This window comes from Salminus brasiliensis, chromosome 5 (genome assembly GCF_030463535.1).
Source record: "Salminus brasiliensis chromosome 5, fSalBra1.hap2, whole genome shotgun sequence".
NCBI classification, from domain to species: domain Eukaryota; kingdom Metazoa; phylum Chordata; class Actinopteri; order Characiformes; family Bryconidae; genus Salminus; species Salminus brasiliensis.
In genome coordinates, this window is record NC_132882.1 from 40,342,401 (window position 1) to 40,358,771 (window position 16,371).

The window sequence follows — 16,371 nt, forward strand, 5'->3', positions numbered from 1 at the left end:
TATATAAAAGTGGGTTTATTGGTTTGGTTTGGAAAATTTTATACAGTGTTCTTTTTCATTTGTATAAAAAAAGATTTACATATGCATACTGTATATACTGTAATAAACATCTGAAGTAGCTTCTCCTCAGGGTACTCATAAAACACCTGTAAATCAAAGGCTAGTAATAGCAAGAGCTATCATTAACAGGAAAAAAAAAAAAAAAACATACAAGGCATATGCACAATATTCTTAATAATATTTTCTGACAATGCTATTTAAATCTTTCAAAACAGAGGTATTAGAGGCTATGGGGGGGGGGGGGGGGGGGGTGTTTATGCTTACCAAAAGGGCAATTTATGTAGCCATAAAACTCAAATGTAGGATATTTCTGCCAAATTCCACCTTGCAATCAGCACCTCGACTTAGCAAAATAAAGACTAATCTGAACTTCGGAGTGCTCTACAAAAACACTGGAAGTTCAGTGCGTAGTTCTTGACATAACCTTGACAGTTAGTTTTTAATATTTTAAAAAAAAATAAGAACTAGTAGCATATATACATAACAAAACAGTAGAATAAAAGGAGAAGCATATGTTGAGCATATGGAATTACAATAGGAAATACCTCTACAGTATGCTCTCATCGACTGGGCTTTGAAAGAGAATGTGGACTGGGGACTGGGAAGCATGTGTAGCAGTCACATGAGTCTGTTGATGTTCTTCTAAAAGGTTTAGAAAAGCAAAGGCTTTGTCACACTCCGTGCATTCATAGACAACCTGGCCAACGTGAGTTTCCTGGTGCTTCTGCAGCTGAGAAAGCAATGCGAAAGATTTGTAGCACATATCACATCGATGGTCTCCGCTCCCTTCCTTCTGACGCTGCAATTCTGGATGCTTCTTCGCATGCTTGGAAAGTTGGGACGGCGTGCGATAGCTTTTGTTACACAGAGAACACTGATGCTTCCGCGTCGCGTCATGGGTTCTGCGGTGGGACAACAGTCTCGACTCAGTCTTGAAGGATTCCGAGCAAAACTCGCACCGATACGGCTGCTCGCTGTGTAACTGCTGGTGCTGCGTGAGATATTTCTTTTTCATAAAGCCTTTCCCGCAAACCAGACACTTGAAAGGACGTCCGTCGTCGTGCAGCTTTTGGTGCTCCTGTAAACTGCTACTGGAGGAGAACCGCTTGTTACACAAAGGACAGTTATAAAAGTCTTCTCCAACGTCAACTTCCTCCTCCTCCTCTTCCTCCTCAACCACGACTTTAAACGAAGTTCCCGAAGATCTCTTTTTGCGAGGTGGGGACTTGGACGAACGTTCATGTTGCGTGTCTGAAAACAGGCGTTTCTGGCGGGCACAGTTATGCTGGCGAAAGGAATCGCTGCCAAGGAAGCTGTTTCCACACTCGGTGCACTCGTACTGTGTAGCTGCAGACAAATGGCACTGCTCGTGTTCCTCAAGCTGCTGCTTGGACGGGAAGGTCTTTTTACAAACACTGCACATGTGCGAGTGGACAGAAAGGTGGTTTGCTAGCTCTAAAGCTTGGGCGAAGCTTTCAGGACAGATCGGGCATTTGTAAATTTTGTCCGGATCTAAATCGTTGGCGGCTGGCAACTTGTCTTTTTCTCTGATCTCCGAGTCCGGAGGTTCGTCGCTGTGTCTCCGCAAATGGGTCAAGTACTGATGGCGCTGGGTGAAGCGCATGTGGCAACTTTTGCACTGAAAAGAACGTGGGCCAGACAGCTGGTGACTAAGCTGATGCTTTTTCAAGTGCGAGCCATGCAAGAAATGCTTGTTACATTCAGGGCATGAATATGGACGCTCTTCTGCTGGACTGCAGCCATGCTCCGAAAGCTGCTCCGGATCTTTGAATCGCAGCTGACAAACTCCACAGCGATACATGAACTGCTGACCGATGTTAAGTGAGGAATAACTTTGGATCGTTGCGGGAGGTGGTGACGGTTGTTGTGGCGGTGGTGGTGGTGGTGAAGCTTGCTCTGCGGGTGGAAGCAAGGGAGGGAGCTCCTCCTCTTGCTCGGCGTGGGTCTTGCGGTGCTCTGCTCTGCTCGATTTGCAGGAAAAGGTTTCGTGGCAAAGGTCACAGGGAAAATTTTCATTGCGATGAGTGATCATGTGCTCTGCAAGCTGTGAAGAGCCTGTGAATCTCAGGTGACACTTCGTGCAGCGATGGGGCCGCTTTGTGACATGAGTGTGCTTATGCTTGCGCAGAGCAAAGATTGAAATGAAACCTTTCCCACACATGTTGCACTGAAACTCGGTCTTGTGGCTACGCTGATGCTGCTGCAGGTATACAAGCTGGAAAAAGCATTTGCCACACTCCTCACATTCATAGGGCTTTTCGCCAAGGTGGCATCTTTGGTGGTCCTCGAGCCTTTCTGACGTCACAAACGTTTTGCCGCAGACGTGACAGGGAAAATAAGGTGCAGAGTCCGAATCGTCACCGCTTCCAGGATCGGCAACTTCACCTGAATCACTGACGTCAGGTTCGTTCGCGTCCAAGGGTTGATCCTTGGCAGCACTCTTAGCCTCGCGACGTTCTAAGCTTTCCGGATGTTTACTCTTGCAGTGTCTCATATAGGACTTTCTTGTTGAATAGGATCTATTGCAGGGCTGGCATGCAAATACTTTAGAAGACCCTGCTTCGGTAGACTCACTTGCCTTGACCATCTCAATAGGTGGATGAGCATGCCCTTCGTGAATTTTCAAGGCTTTAGCTGTCCAAAACCTCAAATTGCAGGTGCTGCAGACAACTGGCCGATTAGGATCATGACAAGACCTGTGGATATCCAAATCTGACGGAGAGCGAAATTTACGGAAGCATTCTGGACACGCATTTGGAGTGCTTTTCTGATGTTGGATCTTCATGTGCCTTTGCAGCATCCCGGCTTGATCAAAAGTCTTCCCACACTGTTGGCATTGGTGCTTCTTGCCCACCCTGCGCTGCAGGTCTTCGCGGCCATGATCCTCAAGGTGACTTATAAGTCTGAGGCCATCTGTGAAACTTTGATCACACTCGGAGCACTGATACTTGTTGACAACTACATGATCTTTGTCCAGGATTCCTTTATCATGATCCTTACATGAAAACTTTGTTTGCAGTACTCCGGTCCCTGTTGTTTTAGATCCCTTCTTAATCACAAGAACTGTATCCTCATTAAGCTCCAATTCTGATGAAGGTGCGCTTTCCAGATTATGGTCCCTTTTCGGAAAGACTTTACGGTTTTTGCACTTTCGCTTGTGTTTCTGCAGCATCACTTTGTTCCAAAATCCTTTGGAGCATTTGTTACAAGAAAGCGGGTAGTCTGCTGTATGCGTACGGACATGCATCGCTAGTCCACTGCTGGTCACGAACCTTAATTTGCAATGATGACACTCGTAGAGCTTTTCCTTTTTACCGTTCGGATTCTGATGTCCAAGCACTTGACTGCTGCTCGGAAGGTTGTCGCCGTACCTGGCATCTACTGGCTCGTCCTTTAATGGCTGGTCCTCTAGGTCATCTGACCGCTTTAGCCCATCAGATCTGTGTTTAGTCAGAAAATGCTGCTGGAGCTGGGAAAACAACAAAAAACGGTCATTACAACTACCACAGGAAAAACCCTTGAACTTTTCAGGGCTGCAAGTACTGCTTGCCTGGGTGGGGACATCTGACTTGACCTCAGCAGCAGGGCAGTTCTTCTGATGTTCATGTAGTGCATCTCCAGTAAACGATGCGCCACACAAGTCACAGGGCACCTTCCGCCGCCTTTTGTCTTTTCTACTGCATTTAATAATGTGTCGTTGCAAATAGTCCCTTCTAATGAAGCGTTCTCCACAGCCGGCACATCCAAAAGGTTTTTCTCCCGTATGAAGACGAGTATGCACATTCAACTGCCAATGGGTTTTAAAACGCCGGGGGCAGTACTCGCAGTGGAACTGAAATTTACTGGAGCGCTGTCCCTGTGCACGTGGCAAGAGATTGGAGGTTTCTTTGCTTGGCCGGATCGGAGCATCTGGCACAGGTGCTTTTAAGGCCTCTCCCGAGGACCTTTTGCAGTTTACTGTAAGAACGTGCCTCCTCAACGTCCTTTTAGTGCTATACCCTTTGCCACACCGTTTACAGAAGAAAGGTTTGATCGTAGAATGTAGAACGGACATGTGCCGTGTTAAATTCCTCCGGGAGGAGAACTGCTTCGAGCAGATGTCACACTGGAAAACATCATTTGGCGACTGCATTTTAGTTTGCCAGTCTGTGCCCAAAAGCTCGAGATTGATCTTTTCAATGCGTACCTCAAGCCGCTGTTTCTTGCCTTTACAGCGCGCCTGGTGCAGCTGCAGATGATCGTATCGTGAAAAACTGTTCTCGCATGCCTTACAATGATACGGCTTGGCGTCCGTGTGGGTGAGGATGTGGCGCCTGAGATTTCGGGGTTTTGTAAAGGTTTTTGTACAAAAGCTGCACTTCAGCTCTGTATCATCTACTCCCATATCCTTTACAATCAAAGAATCAAGGGACATGGCTTCGGTTTTTGGAGATTCTTCAGATATCTTCGTCGTACGTTCTTTTAAAGTGTTCTTACAGGAGGCCTTATGCTGATGCAGCTGTTTGGCATCAAATTTCTGACCACAACGCACGCACGCATGCGTCTTCGTCCTAAAGTGAGAGCCAACGTGTCTCAGGAGGTAACTTCTGTACCGGAAACGTTTAGAGCAATGTGGGCAGCATTGCTGAAGCTTTCCTTTGATCTTCTTCCCAATTCCTTTTGACGCCTGGCAAATTTCACTCGCAACAACCGAACCACTGCCTGTGTCCTCGTTTTCCTTTTCGCTTTTCTTCTCACTGAGCGTAGGCTGGGGTTCACTGCCTGTGCAGTTTCTCAGATGTTGATTAATGGTCTTTTTCCTGTAACACTTCTCACACTTTGAACATGGCACAAGAGTCTTAGCCATATGAGCTTGTTCGTGAATTTTCCGACTGCTCAACATGGAAAAGACATGAGGGCAGTACGAGCACTTGAAAGCGTTTTTCTGTTCTTCTGGACCTGGGCATTTCTCTTGGTGAACCATGAGGTATTCCTTCCGAGCGAAACGCCTTCCACAATCCTGGCAAAGAAAAGGTTTTTCACCAGTGTGGCGACGGATGTGCCGAATCAGTGAAGCTCGACTCTGAAAATTACGTTTACAAAACTGACATTTGGAAACCATCGATTTTGGCAAATGGGTTAAACAGTGCTCGCTTAGTGCTTTAGAACTAACAAATCGCTTCTGGCATATTCCACATTTGAAATCTTCGGAATTTTTGTCCTCGGCCCTTTCATCTTTAGGCTGGTTCTCGGGTAGCGACCGGGCTGACTTGTTTGATTTGGACTTGTTTTTGTGTGTCGAAATATGTCTGAGTAAGTAGACAGGGAACTTGAACTGCTTTAGGCAATCGGGGCACTCAAGCATACCCTTCTTTACATGGGATTGTCGGTGTTTCAGCAATTCTCCAATGGAGGTGAAAATTTCCTTACAGACAGAACATTGTATCTTTCGCCTGTGTATGTTTTTGTGAGACATCAAATGCCCATGCCTCCCAAAGTTTTTCCCGCAGTCCAAGCAGCGGAAAGGTTTGCTTCCCACATGTTTTTGCAAATGCCTGCTTAATGTATCAGAAGAATTGAAGCATCTTTCACAGAAGCGACAGAAAAAAGATACACTGGGGCCCACAACGGAAGAGTCTTGGTCATCAGCGCTTGATCGTTTTACATTGATCAGGTCGAAATCTTTGCCAATCTGCTTGAAGGTAGACTGATGCAGTTCATGTTTCTTCAGGTGTTTCCAGACTCCAGATTTGAAGGAAAATGCGGCTGGGCATAACTTACACTTATAACGTGTCCCATTCTCCTCTTTTTCTTCCTCATATCTCTTGAGGTCACTAGCATTGGCCCTGGTCTTGGCCCGTTTTACGTCCACAATCCCTTTAACTTTAAATTTCTGAAAGCAAGTGTTAATAATATGTCTATTACGATTGGAAGCCAAGCTGAAGGTTTCGGTGCACAGCGGGCATTTATACCTGTTCCCAACTTTTCCTTTCCCTTCCCGAACATATTCCTCTAGACACTGCTGACGCAAATGCCGGGTTCTATTGTAGGAGTACGTAAACACCCGTGGACACATGGGACACTGGAACCAACCAGGTTTCCTGCCTGACACTTGTGAAGCATGATGTCGCACAACACTTTGAGAGCACTCCTCTTTCCTATGCTTGTTCAGATTCCAGGCATATTTGAAATCCATCTGACAACGGTCACAAGTAAAGCGCTTTTCGTCAGAGTGTGATCTCATGTGAGATTTCAGTTGCGCTCGGAGCCGGAAGATCTTTCCACAAACCGGGCATTTTATTTTTTGGTCCGTTTCGCTTATGTCGACAAGTTTCACAAAACAGTCATGAATCTGACCGCCATCAGCTCCAAGTCCGACAGGGGGTTTATTGGCCCTTTTCTGGTCAATTCCTGAAATTTCTTCAGACTCTTCCATGGGTTCGAATACCAACGGTGTACACTTGACCTTTCGCTTGTGACTTTTCAGTTTATATTCATCCGGAAGGTACAAACCACAACAACCACATCTATGAGGCGTGACCACTCTATGCCTTTGTTCATGATCGAGATAATAAGCCCTTACGATGAATGGTTTTAGGCAGTACCTACAGTTATATTTTACAACCGCTTTCTTGGACTGCTCATCACGAGACAAAGAACCAAGTGCTTGCCCACAAACGTGTTGCTCCGCCATAGCCTCACTGAAAAAATAGCTTCCACAGGTGACACAGCACTGAAAATGACACCCCAAGTGTTCACAGTGGTGATGTTCAATAAGCTCATCTAAATGTTGGGAATTCTTTTTGCATGTACAACAGCGAAATGCATTTCCATCATCAGCCTTCTGCTCAGATGTCTGCAGAAGCACAACGGGTTGCAGTTTTTTCATTAATTTCTGAGACGACACCAAGCAAACTTCACTAGTCTTGATCTCAACTGCCATGCCACTAGTTTGTTGCCCTTCTGCGCACACATTCTGCTGTCCAGGAGGTCCCTGCATACCACCAGATACGTCTTGTATCTGCTCTCCAGTGACTGGTTCAATCGTAGCCTTCACAAGAACTGGAGGTTGAGTGTTCATGTCACGGTTTTGAGATGTTTGAGTCATACCTTCACGTGCTGAAGAATGTGTCTCATGTTGGTCTAAAGTTGAATGATCCGGACTACTCAAGAAAGGAAGGCTGGATTGTGTTTTTTTAAAGCCAAAACAAGAGTTTAAGAAATCAAAACTGCTGCGTTCAACCTCCCGATTGATGGATGGCGAGCAGGGACCCTCCGTCTGGTCAGCTTGAGGTACACCGTCAAGGGCAGTCTTTTCACAGTCAGGGTTGGAGTCAGTTTCTGGACCAGCAAGCTCAGATTCACGCGTCTCGCTGACCTCTTCAAACTGGCAACCACTTTGGTTATATGCATTGCCACCATTAATGTCATTCTTTTGGCTACTTGAATCCAAGGCACAAACAGAAGTAATCTGAGAATTCTCAGTATCTTTGCAGTTTTGGTTTAATTCCTCAACACAGCATCCATTCTGAATTAGACATGTTCTGTCTGCCAGGTTTTCCTCACGTTCTACAGAGCACCCATTTTCACGGTCTGTGCTACTTATGTTTAAGCTCTGATCTTGGAGATCTGAGAGAGACTTCTCCTGCAGGCTAACATCATCCATCACATTCAGACGGCCCCTTCCACTCTCACACTCTGACTCATGCGATTCCTTGTTGTCAGAATTTGTGGAGTCTGCTTTTTCCTTGTTGCTTGCTGCCAATGCACTACTCAAACGATCAGTATGGAACAACGTCGAAGGATATTTTTTCAATTCGTTTGTTTCCTTAATAGTGCCAATGTCCACCTCAGAGCAGCTGCCAACATCTGAATTGCCATCAAGACTGGCCAACAAACCAGGGTTTTGTTTTGTCCCATATGAACATGCATCCAGGACAGAGGATACATTTTTTGTGGAATCCAGCTGATTTGTTTTCACTTGCTGACCTTTCTCAGAGTTGATCAATTTCCCTCCCTCTTGCCATGGTGGTTCATGGCAGGTATCCTGAAGAGAATCTGCTTCAGTACTCAAACAGTCTGATGTGGGGATTGTTTCAGAAACCATCCTACTTGAAATGCTATCTTCTTTTATAAGATGGTCAATATGACGTTCACAGCTCTCCTCAGACTCCAAGGACACTCTCAAAGCGTTCAATCCATGAGCCATCGCTTTGACTGGAGTGTTCAGTAAAAATCTGCAGATCTCAAGTCCTGGGGAAAAAAAAAAAAAAAAAGTATAAAAAAAAATAATAAATTAACTACGTTTATAACAGTTTAACAAAGGAAGAAATGAAAGAAGTCAGTGCTTACCCAACTGTATCCAGCCGAATCAGTGGGAAGACTGCAATTCAGTTGTCTGAAGGACTGTGTAAGGAGAAAGAAACTCAATTAGGCATGTCAAAATTATAGGAAGCGGTCTTCAAGTCACAGAAATGGTGAGAAAGCCATTGTAGTAGATTTAATGTATGTTTGATCAGATAATGCTGCTATTTCTTTTTTTTATATACCTGTAGTCCATTTACATATGCTACACTTACAACAATGTACCTCTAGATACAATGTTAACAAGTAGTGTTCATTGAGAATTTGAGAGTCACATGCAACCCTAAGATTACCATATGCAAAACCCATGTATCAGTTTTGGGGCGAAAAGCACCACCACTGTAGAGCATGAATTTCCTTACCATCTGGCAGTATGACAACCAGGCTTGTACACTAGGGGTTTACTTTTTAGACACAAGTGGACAGCAGGGCAATGTTTAATTGACTACAATTGACGACCAATTTAGTTGGCAACTAATTTAATAATCAATTAGTTGGGGAGGTCATCACGCTTATTTCTCATGCTTACGAGGACCAGTTCGGGACACGGATAAATCACCAAAGTTTAACCAGAACAGTGTATAGGATTACTGCCACTGTTACTTTTTACAGTAATAATTCTCTCAGACTCTCTCTCTCATTCTCTCAGTGTCAGTCAGTGGCCCGGTTGTCTTTTCGGTCAGAAAAGGTGTGGTTCTACTTGTGCATTTTAGCCAAATGCCAAATTCTAACTGCCTCAATTGGAGTTTGTTGCCCCCGATTTAGGTGTGGCATCTCTTTACCAGAGATGGAGATATCCAACAAAGTAAACTGTAAATAAAGCACTGAATTTCAGTCAGAGACGCACCGAAACTTTTACATGTGCTTTTAACCTGATGCTGGAGTATCTGTAATATTTATACCAATCTTTGAATTTTGGGTAAAAATGTGTGACAAATGAAATAAGCAGCTTAAAAGAAAACTCTCGCTGAATAACTTCAGAGCCACAAGTATAAGAACACAGAGCTTTAACATATCACAGTTAACCCATCACATCAGAGTTAAGACACAGCTGAAGTTTTTTTTTTTTTTTGCATGTGCACAGCTTTCCATTGTCCTTTCACATCAACACTTGGGATGTACTAAGAACAGATACTTGGGCACCAAGTTGGTACCAGCTTGGTACCGAAAAGGATGCTAACCATAACATGTAATGGCGTAAAACGGAAAGGAAACACCTCAAACTTATCCAAGCACCTTAAAATGTTTTTGTTATTGTTTGTGAATTGCGTCCAGAAAGGCGCACATTATCTTGTTTAGGCTAATGCTGCAATCGCTCATAACCTGTAATATAAGCATGCGGGGTGCAGCCTCTGTGATTTTTCTAAACAGTAGAAGTGACATACTAGTCTGACCTACTTATACCTAGAAGCGCAAGCTCCGGTCATCTGACTGCTGTGACTATTCACTAGAAGCGCAATGTTGGTTTTACCTACTTATACCATGGTTCGGTTGGTAAAACACAGCTTTTAAGCCATTACCGACCTAGTGATCGGCACATGGGACTTTATGGTTATCTGTCAACACTGGGCTTGATACTAGGAACCCGCTCAGTGCTCTTGTCCTAATCAACAAGTTTACCTGTTTGTCCAGGCTGGTATCACTGTTGACATGCTGTGCCAAAACAGATTGAGTGACTTTCCCAACACAGTATGGAAACCCAATAGCACAACACTGTTTAATGCATTTTTAATTATAATGGCCAATTTTAGCAGCAGTGTTCACCCCCTGCCAAACTAATTAGCATTTCATAACTTAAGTATTTAAATAAGTATTACAGCCACCAAACATAGTTTACTTACAGTATTTAAACTAACTGACCATCCTAGTCAGATCATAATTGCGTTTCTTGATAACAAATATGAAGATAAAAACTTTTGGGTGTATTCACAGTACTTTTAAATAAAATAGAATAATTCCATTTCATAACCAAGTCATGAACTGTAAGCCTGTCAAAAGGTATATGGCATGAAATTTCATGACCATCCAAGTTAACTATTCATGTCAAATGCTTGCACTGCACCACATGTTCAACACACTGAACACGACCTGCTATGATCGAACGCAGCTACTAGAAGCATAAGCACAGTACTGCAAAATAGTATTGCCTAGAAATACACAGGCATGCGAAAAGTAACTGCCCACTGTAACTACGAATGTTCAATTCAGTTCTGATTATGCGTGTTAATCATGGTGTTTTGGTGCAGCAGTGCGGACGTTCTCCGACGGTAAATAAAAGCGCTTAGAGTTCGTAGTGTGGAACCTGAAAACAGACCATCATATCTGAAACTTTATAGAGAAGCACACAGCTTTGTTTTTAAACCAGCACTAATAAGTGCGCTCAGAACCAGGCTAATGACAAAAACACACGCTACAGAAAGTCTAGTCATAGCACATTCACCTCACCAGTGTATAAATACGTGGTTTGACTGCAGTTTTTTAAAGGAGCTGGGAGCTGACTGATCAGGGTGAAAAGTCAGACTGGATTATAAAATATTAAAACACTATAAAATCAGTAATTTTAAGAAAACTAAATCAATCAGTCCAGAATGTCTCATTATAGAAACTGCTACTACTAAGTGATTTAGTTCAGTATTTAGCAGCTAACCGAAATTGTAAATCTAACCTGACATATTTATACAAACACAAAAATCGGTATCGGCTGATACTCAGCATAGTATAGCCTACATACAAACATTTTATGAATATGCAGACTGCTTGTTTTAAAACTCCAAGGTAATATCGTTAGGTCTGTCACAACTACCTTTGTTTTACTGGGTGATAAACTGTCCCAGAAATGACTGCGATAACCAATATTATTGTAATTTTAAGACCGGTTTATTTTATTAAAAAGAGCATAATTAAAAGAGCATAATGATACAATGACACCCTTTTAAAGAGCAGTGAACTTTCTATAAGGAAAGGAATACATAAATTAAACTTCACTAACCGTTTTAAATAAAGTAGACTCACCAGCTCGCTCATATTAACAGGCTTTGCTCGCTCATTCGGTTTAAAGCCAAACTGTTCCCACACTGGAGCTGTGACACAAAGTCCATTGTCCGCTCCGTGTTTAAGGAGGCACTATTATTGAAGTATCAGTCAATGCAAACACTGCAGTCTTTTCCTAAATGCCGGATGTCGCTTTCAGATCACAGACTGGTCCTCGCCTATGACAGAAAGCAGACCAGAGAACACCGGTCTGGAAATGATCCATGTCATTTCCATATATTGTACGATAAGTTGATAACAATGATCAGGTCTAACGTGTTATATGCGGGTTATAACAGCAGTTATGACAATGTACGGTCTTAGGTGTAGGGATTGCGATACACAAATTAAGCTGCCACTACTGTCACTAATACAGAGATATTTCATGAATATTGCAGATGTCCTGTGATGAAATTCCTTTCCTCCATCTTTCATACAGTAAGACTAATCATGTCTCCAGCGTACTTAAGATTCTGCAGGTCCTCCTCAGGTCTGGATGACTGCCTCACACCATACCGTAATTAATTTATTAATTAATAAAGAATGTTCTCAAAACTATCTAAATGAACTGCTTCCCACTCCAACGCCCATGCGGTCCCCACACACACACACACACACACACACACACACACACACACACTACAGTGTCTGGATTTCGTTTCTCTACTTTTCTCTACCAAGTCCTCAAGACTGTTGACTAAATCTAGTAATTGTGTCCATCATGACAATACTTGAAATTCCTGACTTCTCAACCCACTCAATCATTTTGCAAACGATGTGGTTTTTGTTGGCCATAAAAAAGTTTATTTGTGGTTATAAAAAAGCAGGCATGATCAGGGTTCCCACACCTGAGTGTATGGTATGTACTATATGCAAATATGTTCTGGAAGCTGCAAATCCCGCTATGAATTATTTGGCCCATGGAGATGGAGACAGTCTGGCATTATTTTGGTAGAGAGAAAATCTGCAACCACCTAATAAATACATGCAATCTCAGAGGCTCAACAGCTCAACATTTCCCTAAATTCAGCCATGTCTCTCCACTGGCTTCCTGTAACTGCTGCCCACATCAGATTCAAAACCCTGACGCTGGCCTACAAAGCCAAGAACGGACCAGCTCCTCCATACTTAATGGCAATGGTCCAAAGCCGATCCGCACCCAGAGCCCTTCGAGCTTCAAGTACGGCTCGGCTCGACCCGCCATCCCTCAAAATCCGCTGAAGACAACCGTCCAGGCTTTTTTCTGTCCTGGCACCAAAGCGGTGGAACGAACCTCCCCTGGGTGTCCGAACGGCCGAGTCCCTCGCTGTCTTCAAACGCAAACTGAAGACCCTCCTCTTCAGAGAATACTTGGCTGAATAGCAGAGTACTATGGTCACCTTATTGTCTTGTGCTTAGTAATGTCTAAAGCTTAAAAGTATCTTTAAATTATTGGTCTATTCTAACTAGCTGAGGTTTTCTTGGGTAAATAGCAAAGCACTTTGTAAGTCACTCTGGATAAGAGCATCTGCTAAATGACAGAAATGTAAATGTAAATAAATAAATAAATAAATCATAATAACACCCCCAGGACATTATTCCCAGAGTTTCCATAACTGGAACAGTCTATAAAGTAGCAGGTTTCCAGATTCTGGGAAACCCCTAAGACAAAGCAGCAATTTTTGTTGACTGCCATTATAAACAAAAAGTAAGCGAGTCAATAACATTAATAAAGTAAAGATAAAGACCCATGGTGTCCCATATCTTCCCACCAGTTTACATAGCCTGAGCAAGAAGAGTCAAAAACTGATGCCCTCATCACATGTTTTGGTGCGACTGGAGTCGAGCATCATTCTACACAATGACATTACTGTAAAAATCACTGTAATATCACCATCCTGACACACATTATTTTATTTTTTGGGGGGGGGGTCTGATCAAATAACATACCATGTTGTGTCTCAACAGCTCCAACATCCATCTGATCACAGTCATCTCCACATCACTGCTGCCATAGAGCTCAGTGGGTCTCTGCGAAAACACAACAAACATGACATGAATTCATGACTTGCATGACTGTGCCTCAGATTTAACACGATCATGGTCACCTTTAAGTAACAACTGCACATGGCTGCGTTTGGGGCGCACTAGAACCCCGTGGTGAGCACAGTATTAGCTAGGTTAGCTATCTAGCTATCTACAGCAGAATGGGATGAATGATGCGCTGCAGCCTCCGGGTAAGCTCTCCATTAGCTAGAACCACAGACTGAATAAATAAATAAATAAATAAATACCAGGCACAAATCAACTCTAAGCCTGTTACAGGGCTAAAGAGCTGCTGTATATGTGGCTAGGCTAAGCTAAGCTAACAACGAAGAAAAAGTTCACTGCCAGGCATCCACAAGGCTACATAACCAGCTAGCTATCTAGCTAACTAGCTACCTAGCTAGCTGAAGAGAATAATAAGAAGCTTCATGTATCAGATGCAATACCTCTTAAATGATCAGCATTATTTAGCTAGCTATCTAGCTACAGCCCCGCCAGCCACTGTCATATTAGCTAGCATTATTATAAATAATAATAATAATAATAATAATAATAACAACAACGTAAGCTAGCAGGTATTAACCAGCAGCCAGGTCTTCAGCTCTGCCTACTTGCTAGCCTGGCTAGCTAGCTAACAAGCGAGGTAGCTAGCTATCTAGTTAGCTGGCTAGCTACCAACCAGTCCCAGAAGACGGACCACAGGGATGGGCTTAAAACTCAGCCCCCTCTCACCAAAGCGACGTGACTTCTGCTAAAACCTCGCAACTCAGCAGCCCCTCCGAAGGGCAACGCACGTTTAGCTAGGAGCACGCTTCCTCGGTTTCCCGCAAAAGCTCAGGCACGTTCATTCCAGGTGCACCGTGGCTGCCAACCCACCCACTCACTCACCCACCGTCGTCCTGAGGAAGGGGGCTGTTTTCGCTTTGATGTTCCTCCCCGCGCGCCACAGCAACCTGCGCTTCCCCTATGGGTGCTGACAGCGTCCTCTGGTCCTCCACGTCCGGGACGACGCGTGGATTATTATAACGTTATAATCCCCTTAATCATTGACGATCTGTCGGTGGCGCCCCACAGCACACTCTGTACGTACCTAGCTAGCTACCCCCAAACAATGTGCACAAGCCCGGGATGTTTTTCGTGACACCCCGGCTGGATCCAATCAGAGGAGGGCACAAACGCCGAAGCACCGCCCCCGGTTCTACGGGGCTTCCACTTCGACTTCCATTATGCGCAATCAGTGCCGCCTTTGCGCATGTTTCCTAGCTAAAGTCCTGTAAGATGGCTGCCTGCACGTTGCAGGGTTGGCCGTGGTGTGTGACAAAGGCACACAAGTCTTTTTCAGGGCACATCTAGACACCTGAATAAGGGTGCTCTGCAGCAGCCTAGCAGTTCGAGCACTGTCCCAGCAGTCCTCGACCTGCTTGTTCTCTTGTAGTCTTTTATGCACCGGTTCTGGCACTACTGGTCACTTGACCTTGCCAGCAGGCTGCTGTATTTGTGGTAGCCATGCCTGAATATCTGTCCTATCAGTTAAAACCAGTGCTTGTACCCAATGTATCCAATCAGCTGGCCAGGAAATGGAGGTGGTTCACTAAGGAAGGGTTCAGCTCCAGAGTTGCTGGACTTTGAAGGGCTGGCTGTTTCATGAGCAGAAACCCTAGAAGCACTACTCTGCCATGGTAAAAGAAAAAAGTGGTTGCACAACAGATGCGTCTGTGCAGAGTTTAAAACAAGCCTCGATTCTTTTTCCTCCTGCTGGGACGGTAGGTCAGTGTCCCAGCTTCAGTCCCAATGGACAACCTGCACAGCACATGTTTCCCTTGCCCCCCCCTATACACTTGTATAGTACTCTGCACATCCCATCTGAGAAAGCTAGGATCATGCTGCAGTGCCCCTGGGGCAGGGAGGTTAAGTGCCTTGCCCAAGGACCCGTGCCAAGGAACTACTGCCCCTGCAATTACTAGGGGGTATTTTACGAAACAGGATTTCCCATACAGAACACCTAAGCCCAAAGGCGAGTAGTGTCCAATAGGGATGTCCCTTAGCTCAGCTCGTCTATCAGACAGGTTTGATAGGAATCCTGCTTTGTGAATTACCCCCTAGGTCCTAGAGAGTACAGTACCAAACCATGTGGGTACAGGAAACACAGGAAACAGACCAGTGAGCATGTATTTGAGATTCACCTGCTTTCTAAGTATCTAAGAGCTTCTGGTCCCAAAAGGCCAGAAGGATTTAAGCCCACATGTGTACTCAGTTAGAGCAAGCATTTTTGCTTCAGGCATTTTTTGTAAACATCAGTGGTTGAATGTGCTCTAGCATATCGCCCCAATCTGAGGAACCATACTTGTTTAGTGAGCACCGTTCCACTGTTTGAAAGCACTGCTCTAAGTACTTGCAACTCCGGCAATTACACAGCATTGCATTTGAGCCACCCACCTGTTAAAACCCTCATCCAAGACCATCCAGGCTGATTAGCCTGATGCTGAAAAACATTCATGGTCATAATAAAGCTCTACTGCTCTGTGCTTCTGTACTATAGGATGTGCGAGTCTGTCTCAAATCCAGCCCCATAGTTGTTTGAAGGGCACTACCCTCAACAGTTGCAATGAAGCACTCTTCTCTTCGCAAGGTCTCAAACATGTTAAGCAGCTGTGCCCCCATAGGTCCACACCTTCTGATGTTGCACAACAGGGTCAACAATGAATATGACAACAGCGTAATGATTGGCGAACCCAGACAAGCCTAGAGTTTCCGGACCGCCATTGGCTGCATAGAATCGTTTCAAGTTCATTACCATTTCATGTGACCCTGCCTGGTAGAGGAATCAAGCCTTGCCCTCAGAGCCTTAAGATGTAGACCACATATTTTCTAGTTTTGAGATTTGAAAGGGCC

General features: G+C 44.3%; 1 protein-coding gene across 5 annotated transcripts; it reads right to left on the reverse strand.

Annotated features, from left to right (window-relative positions):
• On the reverse strand, nucleotides 1-14,632 carry znf1035 (zinc finger protein 1035). Of its 5 annotated transcripts, XM_072680398.1 has the most exons (5): nucleotides 14,368-14,632; nucleotides 13,384-13,464; nucleotides 8,413-8,466; nucleotides 3,632-8,313; nucleotides 1-3,550 (listed from the first exon to the last, which is right to left on the reverse strand). In XM_072680398.1, the coding sequence occupies exons 4-5, from the start codon at nucleotides 8,267-8,269 to the stop codon at nucleotides 608-610; spliced, it is 7,581 nt and encodes a 2,526-aa protein (XP_072536499.1). In that variant the 5' UTR covers nucleotides 8,270-8,313; nucleotides 8,413-8,466; nucleotides 13,384-13,464; nucleotides 14,368-14,632; the 3' UTR covers nucleotides 1-607. The 5 variants fall into 5 exon arrangements, with proteins under 5 accessions (XP_072536499.1, XP_072536496.1, XP_072536495.1 ...); XM_072680395.1 differs by having other exon boundaries at nucleotides 1-8,313; nucleotides 14,372-14,632; XM_072680394.1 differs by having other exon boundaries at nucleotides 1-8,313.
• Between the last annotated feature and the right edge of the window lie 1,739 nt (nucleotides 14,633-16,371).

What these genes read in the sequence shown, in the direction of transcription:
- znf1035 (XM_072680395.1), bottom strand. Translation starts at nt 8,269, where the DNA reads ATGGCTCATGGATTGAACGCTTTGAGAGTGTCCTTGGAGTCTGAGGAG.